At 36.9% G+C, this 13152-nt stretch overlaps 1 protein-coding gene across 5 annotated transcripts in view; it reads left to right on the top strand.

Moving 5' to 3' along the window:
* The window catches only part of LOC142539404 (uncharacterized), a 62698-nt gene that overhangs the window by 43533 nt on the left and 6013 nt on the right, over positions 1–13152 (top strand). For 2 of the 5 annotated variants that reach the window (XM_075644837.1, XM_075644842.1), the window contains 13 exons: positions 5014–5150; positions 5236–5390; positions 6093–6221; positions 6294–6379; positions 6475–6590; positions 6673–6785; positions 6938–7061; positions 7236–7357; positions 8389–8575; positions 8653–8857; positions 9611–9935; positions 10559–10698; positions 10783–11184. In XM_075644837.1, coding sequence (XP_075500952.1) covers positions 5014–5150; positions 5236–5390; positions 6093–6221; positions 6294–6379; positions 6475–6590; positions 6673–6785; positions 6938–7061; positions 7236–7357; positions 8389–8575; positions 8653–8857; positions 9611–9935; positions 10559–10698; positions 10783–11184 — 2241 coding nt within the window. The remainder of the gene's footprint in view (positions 1–5013; positions 5151–5235; positions 5391–6092; positions 6222–6293; positions 6380–6474; positions 6591–6672; positions 6786–6937; positions 7062–7235; positions 7358–8388; positions 8576–8652; positions 8858–9610; positions 9936–10558; positions 10699–10782; positions 11185–13152) is intronic. The other 3 variants (XM_075644841.1, XM_075644840.1, XM_075644838.1) reach the window with 3 other exon arrangements.

Here is a 13152-nt window from a genome sequence, read left to right as displayed (position 1 = left end):
AAACACGATCTTCCTCTCTCGTAGGATCTCCCATGAAAAACCCATCTTCATTAATGGTGGCATTGTTAGCAACCGAGCGTGGTTTCCTTCTAATGTAAACTTTCTCAAAACTAGGTACGAAGGATCTACTTGACTCTCCAACATTTGTCTTTTCTTCAACCCTACCAACCGAATTCGGCAATAATTGAATGACCGACTCCTCTTCTTAAATCACCAAAACCTTTTGGATTAATCCCCTTACGGAATTTAATCTGTCGTCCTTCTCTGACCCATGAGAAATGATATGTGGGCTTGCTGCTTTCGAAACAATCCTATCCCCATAAGGATTGTCACTAACAGCGGAATCCAGACCTTCGAGAATGCGAGTAGAATCATAAATACATGGATTGACCCCCGGTGGGGACCTTTGTTGTAAGAATGCAAGCTTCCTTGTCTACCCCACCATTTCCTGCATCAACATTGATTTATTTGCGAGGCCATATTCACCTTCTCATCGCCCTTAATTCACCTACATCAGCTGGGCTTTTTTTTGCGCCCTCTAACAAACCACTGTCCTCGAAACATCCGCCACAACCTCTCTTCTACCAACACCTGAGCATACGACTGATGATCATTAAAAGGATTGGCAGGTAGACTAACTGAATCCACCACAATTTGAATTGAAATGGGACCAAGCTGCGATTGAAGCTGCATTGAGAACTGATCGTCACAATCGGGTGGTGCTGTGAATAGATGAAAATATTTTCATGGAATATTAGGAGTGGAGGTTCAGCTACGCGTAGGGAATTGATACGTGCAGTTTTAGTTAAGGAGAGGCCAAATTTAGTTGTTTTGCAAGAAATGAAAAAAGATGGTGGACGAGATTTATTGCTAGTGTGTGGAAACCAAGGTTTGTAGAGTGGGTTATTTTACCAGCAGATGGTCGGTCAGGGGGTATTTTGGTTATGTGGGATCCAAAGGTGATTTCGGTTAAGGACAATTTGATTGGGAATTCTCGGAGTCGCATTCAAAAGGATAATAATAACGATTGGTGGTTTACAACGGTGTATGGTCCATGCATACCACGGTCGAGACAATTTTTGGAATGAATTGGCAGGATTGAGAGTTTTGTGTAGGGATAGATGGTGCCTGGGGGAGATTTTAATGTTATGAGATCATTAAGCGAAAAATTTAATATCCGATCCCATACGTCGAGTGTGTCTTGCTTTGATTCCTTGTTACATGAATTGGAGTTGTGCTATTCACCTTTACTGAATAGAAAATTCATCTGGTCGAATTTGAGGGACTTACCATCTGCTGCAGATTAGATAGGTTCTTGTTCATATTGGGATGGGCTGCGTTCTAGACAAAAGGTTCTTCCAAAAATTACCTCGGATCACTATCCAGTTATTTTGGATTCGGTTGGGGCCATCGCCTTTTATATTTGAAAACGGGTGGTTGAGGCACAAGAGCTTTAAACCATCAGTTTTGACTTGGTGGAATAATGCAGAATTTCAAGGATGGGTGGAATATAAATTTATCAGAAAACTCAAGGCCATGAAAGGAGACATTCGAAGATGGAATGAAAAGGTTTTTGGGTTGGTGGAAGTAATATTGACAGAGTTGAGAGAAAAAATCAGAGGGTTGGATGAATTAGAGAATGAGAGGCGGGGATTTGAAGAAGTATCAAACGAAAGAAAGGAAGCAAAATGGTTGTTAGAAGAAATGTGTGTCGAAAGAATCGTATTAATAACCAAAAAACAAGGTTAAATGGATTTAAGAAGTGGATCATAAAACGAAGTTTTTACACTCGCTTTTGAACCAATGTAGGAATAAGGCCACTATTGATAAATTGGAAAGAGATGATGGATTGCTTACTATTGATGAGGATGAAATTGTCTCCATCATTGTAAAGTTCTTTAAGGAGTTGCATAGCTAGTCAAACACAAGGGATTGGGGTATTGAAGGAGTAGAGTGGTGTCCCATTGATAGAGAATTGAGTCGAGATCTAGAAAACCTTTCTCGGGAGAGGAGGTCAAGAACGCAGTGTTTGAGTGTGATGGATGTAAGACTTCGGGATCGGGCGGTTTTACCTTGGCGTTTTTTCAAGAATGTGGGATATCGTTAAAGGAGATTTAATGAAGGTTCTCAATGAGTTTTCTGAAAGCGGAATCATAAATGATGTTATGATCCGAAAGAAACATGATTCGATCAAGGTTAAGGACTTCAGACCGATCAGCCTTACGACAAGCTTGTGTAAGATAATAGCTAAAGTTTTAACTGCAAGGATTAAAAACGTGTTGTCAGACACAATATCAGAATCTTAGAATGCTTTTGTTGAGAGAAGGCAGATACTCAATTGTTGTCTTATTGCAAATGAACTATTGGAAGAAGGAAAGAGGAAAAAGAAGAAGAAAGGGTTGGTTTTTAAGGTTAACTTCAAAAAAGCATACGACAATGTAGATTGAGATTTTTTGGATTTTGTTTTAAAGAATAAGGGGTTTGGAGAGAGATGTAGAAGGTGGATCATAGGATGTGTATCGAACGCCATCATTTTTTATTATCATTAATGGGAAGCCAAAGGGAAAATTTAATGCACGTAAAGGGATTAAACAAGGTGGTCCTTTTCTCCTTCTTGTTTAACTTGGTAGTGGATGTATTGGGGAGGTTGGTCGATAAATCTAAGGACAAAGATTTAATCAAAGGGATCCGGGTTGGTAGAGAGAGGATAGAGATATCTCATATTCAGTTTGCGGACGATACATTTTTCTTTGTTAACTAAGAGAATCATATCATATTTTTTGTGGAAGTTGTGAGATCATTTTGTAACATATCTGAGTTAAAAAATCAATTGGGAAAAGAGAGCTTCCATTACAAGTCTCGTTCTTGGAACCCATTCTGACTAAGACGTAGAAAAAGTTGGCAAGTTGGAAGAGATCATTTCTGTCAAGAGATGAGAGGTTAACGTTGATTGCATCTGTCTTAAACGCACTGCCGAATTATTACGTCTCTTTTTAGAGTACCAAAGGGAATAGCGGATGCGATGGAGAAAATTTCAAGGAAATTCCTTTGGGATGGAGCTGATATTGATGCACATAGTCATTTGGTTGCCTGGAAACATGTGTGCAAACCTAAAGATAAAGGGGGATTTGGTATTGGGAATACTGTTTTGAGAAACCAGGCTATGTTGAGGAAATAGTGGTGAAGGTTTTATGTGGAAGACGAGACGTTGTGGAAGAAAATCATCATCATTGTGAGTAAATACGAGTTACAAGAGAATGGTTGGGATGCGGGTTTAGGAAGAAATGTGACATTCAGATGCCCATGGAAGTTTATTTCCTGATCTTACTCGACTTTTCAACAATTAGTGATGATTAAGGTGAGAGGAGGTAACGAGGCTAGGTTTTGGGAAGACAGATGGTGGGGGGATTCTTCCTTCAAATATCTTTACTTGTCTTTATTTCAGCTTTCCGCGGTTCATAATATGCCTATATCATATTTTGCTCACTTCGTCACTTCCCAATCATGGTACTTGCATTTTCAAAGGGTTTTCAGGGATGAGGAGTGTTAGAGTTGACTAAGTTATTAGGTGAGTTAGATAGGATAAGGTTGATTGAAGGGGTAAATATCAGATTGTGGAATGGGGATCTTTTTGGTCTTTTTTCAGTTAAATCCTACTTTGCGTAATTCTTTCCCTAGGATAGGTTTCCATATTTTCCTTATTTCTATGTTATTTGGAAGGTTCAATTCCTACAAAGATCGATGTATTGTCGTGGACAACGATTCTGGGTAAGTTGCCGACCTCGCAGATGAGCAAAATAAGTGGCCCTCATGTGCTATGTGCCCAAATTGTGTGTGTTATGTCGGAATGAGAGGGAAACACAGGACCATATGCTCATTCACCGTGCATTCAGGAATGGCTTGTGGGCTAGAGCTCTATGATTTGGTTTGGGTGGTGCCGAAGTCAAGGAAAAATTTATTCACTATGGATATGGGATGGCTACTTGGCAACAGGGAAATAATTTTTTGGCAAGTGGTGGTTCACGGCAAATGTTAGTAGGTGTGGTTAGAGAGAAATTGAAGAATTTTTGAAAATACGAAACAAAATAGTGTCGAGTGCTGGGATAAAATCAAAATTGCTACATGGATTGGTGCTCATGTAGATTTTCAGAATTTGTCAATATCAGATTTATTGAGAGATTGTGCTTTTGTGTATCATTGATATGGCAATGATCTTATGTAGTTTTTTTTTACGGTAGATCACTAGTTCACTTATTGTAATTAACATATTTTAAATTATTAATTAATAATATATCGTTTCTCATAAAAAAAAAATAGCTTGCATTCCTAGTTCTTTCGGTAAATCGTATTGCAGCCCCCTATTAACCACTCTGATTTGAAATATTTTGTGCTTAACCTTGAATTCTTCCTCTAGTGAACCCTATGCCGTCTAACTTCATCCCCGATCTAGTTCTAACCTTGCCCCACCCGTCCCTAGCCTCGCCGCTCTCCACCGGACCCTTCTTCCGACTCGCTCAAACGTAAGTTTTGTACCATTTTAACCCTAGCTCGTTTAACCTATGTTGTTGTCATATCAATTATTTGAATCATGTTTTTGTTCGGGTTTTCCTATGAGTAGAATGTTAAAACTTCTCTGATAGTCATCACATAATTTATTTAATTTTAAAACTTTTTAAGGCGGCAAGGCCCTTGTACCCAAACATAGTCCCTTAGCTTAGAGTCATCAATCTAAGTCAATACTCAAAACATTCACCTTATTGAAATTATTTTACAACAATTTGGCTATCATTTTTAGAGCCCCTCAAGGTTCTCATACACTAAGAACACTTGATGAATATTGCGACATTTACAGCATTGTAGTGTGAATCTGCTTTCTTAACATGGGTAAATGAATTGAATTGTGATTCTGATGCTGTTTTTGCATATGATGACTTTCCTCCTTTTCCAAAACTTCTTTCTTATTAAATACACCTCTGTAATTGTTAACACATGCTGATTCAATCTGTTATGCAGATGTATTGATGTTACTGGAGCATACTGCACTCAGAAGACTGAATTGAATATAAGTTTGACAGCTGTGGGTCTATTATGGACTGCTACTGACTTTATTATGAAAGGTTTTACACATTGGACCGAAGAATTAGGAACAGGTTTGTGTTTGCTCTAGAACTTGTCATATCTTATTATCTGACAAATGACTTCGTATCTGAGCAATTGACTTTCTTCGAAATACAGATCAGAGAAATAGTAAGAAATCGGAAGAACTGGCTCTCAATGCAGATAATAAAGCTTTTGACGGAACATCCTTATTGAATACTCTTGATCATGACACATTGCTCTTCTCTGTATTCTCATTACTTAAGAAGCTGGGGGCTGACGACAGACCAGAGGTTTTGTAGATTTCAAAAGAAATATTTGCAATTATATAAATTTCCAATGGTCATGCCAAGATTTTTGTGGATACTATCTCCCACGAAAGCAAGCTTATTTCGATGAGCAACTTTTGTTGTTGCTTGAATTCTGTCTTCGGACTCTAAGACTGTTGATTTGTTAAATTCTTAACCTTTTCTCATAGTCATTATATTTGAAATGTATAACGGCATATAACTTCTTCGCTAGGATTCTTTTTACCATTCTCATAATTCATTGCGTGTAAGTAGATGTGCTTGCGAGATATCTTCATATAGTCATGTTTATGAGTGAGGGGCTAGTTATTTTGGTGCCGGTGTACTTGAAGATGGTTTTATATTTAATTGATGTCATCAAACATTCGACTTTGATCCAGGAAGATCAACCAGTGTACTAAATTTTGTGGTATTGCTTTATGTTGTGTGAACCACACACTTATTCTAAAATCTGTGCATATATACCATTCTCGAGGAAACTTTTTTCTGAATTTTTGTTTGTAGCTTATCATGTTATCCAGCTATGATGACTTGACTTGCTAATAAATTTCTGGTAGAGTAGTTAAACAATTACTTTTTTCTATGCTTTGGTTTTTGCACTCATATCAACGAAAAGATAATAGATTTACTGGTCTTATGATTACTGGGTGGTCTTTTTCTCTAGCTAAATTTCTCTCATATCTTTAGGTTAGAAACTCCGCGGTCAGGATGCTTTTCCAAACTCTAGGAAGTCATGGGCAGAAACTTTCAAAAAGCATGTGGGAAGATTGTCTTTGGAATCATATTTTCCCTACATTGGATCGTGTATCTCACATGGTAAGGTGAAAGTATGAAAAAGTCAGTGTGTTTTGCCTGACCCCTTTGACTGAAAATAGTTTCATTGTTTAGGCAGCAACATCATCGAAAGATGAATGGCAAGGTAAAGAACTTGGAACTCGCAAAGGAAAAGCGGTTCATATGCTTATACATCACAGGTTTAATCTATTCTGCTTTCTTTAGTCTTCACAAATCTAATTTTCCCGTAAATCACTTCGTTGTAAATCTATTTGTTTTTATAATTAATTGGCAGTCGAAATACAGCTCAAAAGCAATGGGATGAGACACTTGTGCTGGTGCTTGGTGGAATTGCCCGAATTTTACGAACCTTTTTTCCTTTATTAAGAAGTTTAAGAAACTTCCAGTCTGGTGCACCAAGTTCTTTTTTTCATTAATTTACTCAAATGTTTGATTTGTTTAGAAAATTTCAAAATTCTTTTTCTGTACTCAGGATGGGAATCGCTTCTTGTGTTTGTCAAGAGTAGCATTTTAAATGGTAGTAAAGAAGTTGCTCTTTCAGCAATAAATTGTTTACAGACGACTGTTGTTTCTCCATCTTTGAAGGTGATGTCCCTCTCATTTCTTATGGTGAATTTTACCGATTATTTGTGACTTCTTGTGAGAACTGTATAATAATTGCTATAAAATTTCAGTAATTTATAGTTCGTAGACTTGTAAAAGTTTGTTTCTTGTTCTTTTTCATACTTTTTAAACAGGTGAATCTTCCAATAACATACATTAAGTCGGTACTTGATATTTATGAGGCTGCTCTTCAAAAATCCCAAAGCAGTGATGATCATGTCATAAGCAAGGTGAAGCAGGAGATTTTACATGGGCTTGGTATTAAATCGACATCTATCATAATTGTTCCAATTTCGTTAGTTATATAGAAATTTACTATTATTACCATATTTGCTTTGTATCGGAGACCTACGTCACACTTGGCTGTCTCTCGACAGGTAAACTAACTTGCTACTAAAATTTTGTCTTTCAACTTCTTCATTTTTCTTGCAGGAGAATTATATTCAAATGCTCAAGAGATGTTTGATGATGGCATGTATAATCAACTGATATTGGTCATAAATAGAGCCATTGAGGATGTTAAGCTCTGCAATAACAAATTTGAATCTGAATATGTGAGTAAAACGTTTCTATTGATAAGAACCTGCTTTACTACCTGAACCTGAAAAAAAAATTTGTTACCCAATTATTTGGTATCCCAAAAGTTCAGGCATGCGGGTACCCGAAATTTCCATTTTGCTGAGCAAAGGTAATCGGTATCTTATTCAACAAATGAGCGAAGGTAACTTAAAATTGGTTTATAACCGAAACAAGAAGGCAAACAAAAGCATCCATTTTGACTTTGCACAAAATCAAATCAATTTCTAATCCTCCGTCAATCCTAGATTTGTTAGCGGCATGAACACCTCTCTGCCAATGGACATGGCTTCCTGCTATTTCCGGTTTACCCACCCAAAATCCATGTCGTAGAGATCAAATTTTGGCGACCCCACCACTAAAAACAACCACTTTCCGATCAGAGCCACCTATTCTGTCAAATTTGGGCGATCCCAAATTTAAACATTCCATACAAAAAAATCATCAAAATTTATACTCGTAAAAAAAATAAAAAATAAAAAGGGAGCAGAGAGAAAAAACTTAAATTTAGAAGACCAAAGTGGAATGCCAAGGTGATGGATGATGGTGAGTTGACAGTTATGAAGGGAAGAACAGAAGATGGAAAAAGGGCTGGATTTTAAAAACTTTAGGTTTAATTTTTTTTATTACGCGGGTACCAGATACCTGATCGGGTAGGAAAATTTTACCCGTTCCCGACCCGATATAATAAAAATGAACCTGTTTTTTGGTTGGGTACCCGATACTTGTATGTGAATGCCCACCCCTATTGTGAAGTGGATAATGGTCCCTCATTCTCTCCTGCTCCTTTTTTGATAAACTAATTACAGTAAGTTAGAAACTGTTGCTGGCAATTTCTTAGATTGTTGCTGCTGTCTTATTTTCCATTGGGCAATGTGGTACTCCTTTACATGTTGCTGTAATCAGCAAATTCAATTGGAAGATAACCTGAACCTTGGAAGACTTTTGGCCTAGATCTTACATAATACCATTACCTTTGATAAATTGATATTTGGATTTTCTTCCATAGGGTCATGTCCCGCAAGTGCAACGCACGGTACTGGAAATTATACCTCTGTTACGTCCAGCTGGGCACCTAAGTTCAATGTGGATTGTATTGCTGGGGAATTTTTTGAATTTTCTTCCTGCTGCTAATACCTTCTTAGACAACCCAGAAGATGGAACCAAACAAGTCAGTGAGAACATTCATATCTCTGGTATGCCACGCCCTATTGCATTTTCTTGATTATCAAGTTAATTTTTTTTAAATATGTCTCCAATTATTATTATACAGATGATATTCCTAATAGGATCTCTTCATTGCAAAAAGAACGAGAAGGTTTAGTTCATGGTGCTATATTATCATCGACCACTGTGGAAAATGGCACTAGTAATTTGTTTGCGGAGAAGCTTGTACCGTTGTTGGTTGATCTCTTTTTGCAAGCTCCAGCTACAGAGAAGTATAAAATTTTTCCAGATATGATTAAAAGTCTAGGAAGGTGAGATAAAGTCAAATGCTTATGTTTCCGGCAGTTCTTTATGCTAAATTATTTTTGAATGTTTGTTGAGATTGGTTGTATCAGCTGCTGTCGGATATGACGTTTCAATTGTTTGTGTCTCATTCTCTTCTTGATTTGGATTTGTTTTAGCCTATTGTGACTAATAAAAGCAAGGTTCAGCATGCTGCTGTATCACTTTTGACACCATCTACCTAGGTCTCCACTTCTCGAAGTCTTCTTCACGTTACTGATCCAGTCTTGCACATCATCGCATTTTGTTGGTAAACTGCCAGTTATCAATGCATGTGAAGGCGCAATTTTAACCAGATCAAATTAGAAAACCTACAATATAAGATAAAAATAGAAGAAATTATGAAATGCGAAGCAAACATTGTGCTGAAAGATGTTTAATGCAGCAAAATTATTTTAAGAAATGAAATGATAAAGGCATACCATCTGCTTTCAGTTAAATAAGCGTAATTGCACTTGCAATGTAGTCAACACTTCAGAGGCTCATTAACAAAGTTTTATTTAAACAGTTGGGCAAATAACTATGACTTACTGTAGTCATACCTACTCCTGCGTCTCAGTTCTCGCTTGTGTAGAAGATAGTGTGGAGACTATCTTGTGATTTATAGTTTTCGGTTATCCATGTTGTAGATTTTTGCATCTTTTTATTTATACATGGCAGTAATTTGTACTTGATTCTACACTATCATGTGATTTATGCTAATATAATCCCCTTTTTGTTAGGTGTATGACAACAAGAAGAGATGACCCTGATGGTGCACTTTGGAGATTAGCTGTCGAAGGCTTTCACCTCATTCTGATTGATGATGTCAACAAACTTACCCCAGTATTTTTGAATGATCTTTCTGTTAGCAGATCTTCAAGAATCCATGTATGGAAAGAAGTGGCTGATGTGTATGAATTGTTTTTAGTGGGTCATTGCGGCCGTGCTCTACCTTCCAATGCACTCTCATCAACCACACTTAAAGCAGACGAGTCTCTTGAGATGAACATCTTAGACATTCTGGGTGACAAGATTCTTAGATCACTGGCTGGTGTACCTCTTGATGTAATTTTCATCCACCCTACCACAATATTTTTTGTCCTTTGTGCACTTTATAATGTATGCTTTAGTTTCACCATTTACTGCATAGATCATACTCAGAGACAAAATTATCATCACTGCTAGCTTGCTGTTGCAAGAATGTCTTGACTCATTTTTCCATATCTACTTGTATGCTGGTTCTACTCATGGGATCCCCAAAAAGCATTTACTCTTGATTATGAATTCCCCTTGTTTTGACTGGTATCCCTTTTCTTCAACACTGTTGTTTGGGTGAGAATTTAACCTTTTTGTTTAGGAATGATTTGCAACAGGTAAGTTCTCCAAACGATCTTCTTTGGCTGATGTAGATAGCTTCATTATTATCATAACATTTCCATTTTTCTTCTGTCATCAAATTCATCGACCTTGCTGCTGGTTTATCTTTCATTTTAACTGTTAAATCATTTTCAATTCTTGTTTATTTTTCATGAAACTGTTCAATAGCTTGCAGTTCCTGCCTTTGGAAGGAAGTGTAAAAATAGATATAACTTTTTCGGTGATACAGGATTCTAGATATTCGTGCAATGTGCACCATCTGGTACAAAATTATTTGCTATGGTCTGATTTATGGAAATTTACTTCTACAGATTGTACAGAGACTGATTTCTACCCTTGACCGATGTGCATCACGTACTTCTTGTTTACCTATCGAAACTGTTGAACTTATGCCTTCTCACTGCGGCAGATTCTCTTTGACATGCTTGCAAAAGCTTTTTTCCTTAAGCAGGTACTTTTAAACCTGTAGTTTACTATATATTTCTCTGATGAATGGTTTCTGTGTCCTTGTTTTAATTGACGATCTTTCTCGCAGCTACGAGACAAGTGATTGGAATTTGACCAGATGCGAAGTTAGCAAATTTTCAATCATCGTACTCATGTCAAGATGTGAATTCATATTGGGAAAGTTTTTGACTGACGAGAACGACTTGGGTGGTGATCGAAGAATTTCTATGCATTTTCGTTTTTCATCTCCATTTTTAAGCCATCTGAAAGTCTACATTTTATGTGCAGGTCATCATTCATTACCGCGAGCAAGATTGGAAGAAGTGATTTTTGTACTACAAGGGCTTGCCCGCCTTGTAATTCATTTGGAAACAGCATCTGCTCTTCCTTTGCATCATCACTTAAAGGAGGGTCTCTCTGAGGATAATCTGAGAAGACGATCACATCTCCTGGTTCTATTTCCATCCTTATGTGAGCTTGTTATATCAAGGTGAGAATGTGAATTTTGTTTTAGTATGAATTTTTGTTACAAGTGTGCAACTTTTAAGTCATAATAGTATATTCTTTCCTAGAACTTTAAAGAGAAATTCTAGTATATTCTTTCATAGAACTTTAAAGAGAAATTCTAGTATATTCTTTACTAGAACTTTAAAGAGAAATTCGCTCAATTCAAGGTAACCTAACAAATAAACAAATGACAGGCTTTAAATGTTTGAATGGAAGTAAGGTGGTGGTATCTATTAATCAGCCATAGATCTGGTTGTTCGATGCTGTTGTGTGATGTTCAACATATTGTATGCTACTGCCTTTTTTGTTTTCTCAAATGAATGCTATCGCGTGATGTTCAACGACATCCTCCCTTTTTCTCTTAACAATCCACTGTCTATTATAAAAAAAAAAATGAATTACTTCATTATTAGCATCTACTTCCGGTGCTTGATCCCACCACCTAGCCAAGAGAGAGTAGCCGCAGAAAACAACTCTATTGGAAAATCCAAGCTATAAGTTGATGTCTCTGCCTCACAACTACAATTTTGCATCCAAAATAACTGCAAATCTTCCCAACCAAAGCTCAAATCCTTATCAAGAAAACAATGGTGTCAAGGCAATGGAGGAACACTATGAATAATGCACCGAAAGAAAATGAAGTAGAAAGGGTGAGAATTACTCTTTTTTCATATATGATTCAGATCTTAATACTCTGTTAAATAGAAGAAGCGTTCACTACCAAATCTCATAAATAAGGAAATAGTTCTAATCCTAAAATTACTTCAATAAAATAAAATCATGACATATTTAATCTAATCAAATCATGCCTAATTTAACGACACTCCCCCTCAAGTTGGTGCAAAGATGTTCATCATGAACAACTTGCTAACTTGTGTTTCAAATGGTTGTCTTGAAAGACCATTTGCCAAAACATCTGCAACTTTTAGTGTAGTTGGAACAAATGGAGTGCAAATTGTTCCGTCTTCTAGCTTTTTTTTATAAAGTGTTTTTCAATTTCGTTGTGTTTTGTTCTATCATGTAGAACTAGATTATGAACAATACTGATTGCTGCTTTGTTATCACAGTATAGCTTCATGGGAAGACTTATTGGTCTCTGTAATTCATCCAAGACTCTCTTTAGCCAAAGAATCTCACATACTCTTGAGCCATTGCTCTAAACTCAGTCTCTGCACTGCTTCAGGCTACAATACTTTGCTTCTTACTTCTCCATGTTACTACGTTGCTCCACACAAATGTGCAGTCCCCAAAGTTGACCTTCGATCACTAACCGAGCCTGCCCAGTCACATCTGTATATATTTAAATGTCTCTTTTCTCATTTTTTTTGAAGAAAAGTCCTTTTCCAAATGTTCCTTTAAAATATCTTAGGATCCGGTACATTGCATCAAGATGTTTTTCGCTGGGAGAATGCATGAATTGACTGACCATGCTTTTTGCGAAAGCAATGTTTGAGCGAGTTTGAGACAAGTAATTCTCCCAACAAGTCTTTGATATCTTACTGAGTCTAAAGGAGTGCCATTTTTTATATCTCCCTGCTTTGCGTTCACTTCAGTTGGTGTATCTGTTGTTCTGCACCTACTCATCCTAGTTTCCTTTAGGAGGTCGAGAATATACTTTCTATGAGACAACATAATACCTTTCCTTGATCTTGCTATTTCCATACCAAGAAAGTACCTTAGCTGACCCAAGTCCTTAATCTCGAATTCTTTGGATATGTTTGCTTTCAATCTGTTAATCTCTTTTATATCATCTCCACTCAAGATTATGTCACTAACATAGACAATCAGCACAGAGATCTCATCTTTCTTAGATGTTTTTGTAATAAAGTATGGTCAGATTGTCCTTGGGTGTAGCCTTGACCTTTTACTAAATTTGTGAACCTCTCAAACCATGCTCAGGGCGATTGTTTTTAGTCCACAGAGAGATTTTTTCATTTTACAGACTTTTGAT

The sequence above is a fragment of the Primulina tabacum genome, chromosome 3, assembly GCF_025594145.1.
Source record: "Primulina tabacum isolate GXHZ01 chromosome 3, ASM2559414v2, whole genome shotgun sequence".
In the NCBI taxonomy this organism is placed as follows: domain Eukaryota; kingdom Viridiplantae; phylum Streptophyta; class Magnoliopsida; order Lamiales; family Gesneriaceae; genus Primulina; species Primulina tabacum.
Note: the sequence above shows the minus strand (reverse complement) of the source record. Positions and strands in the feature narration are given on the sequence as shown.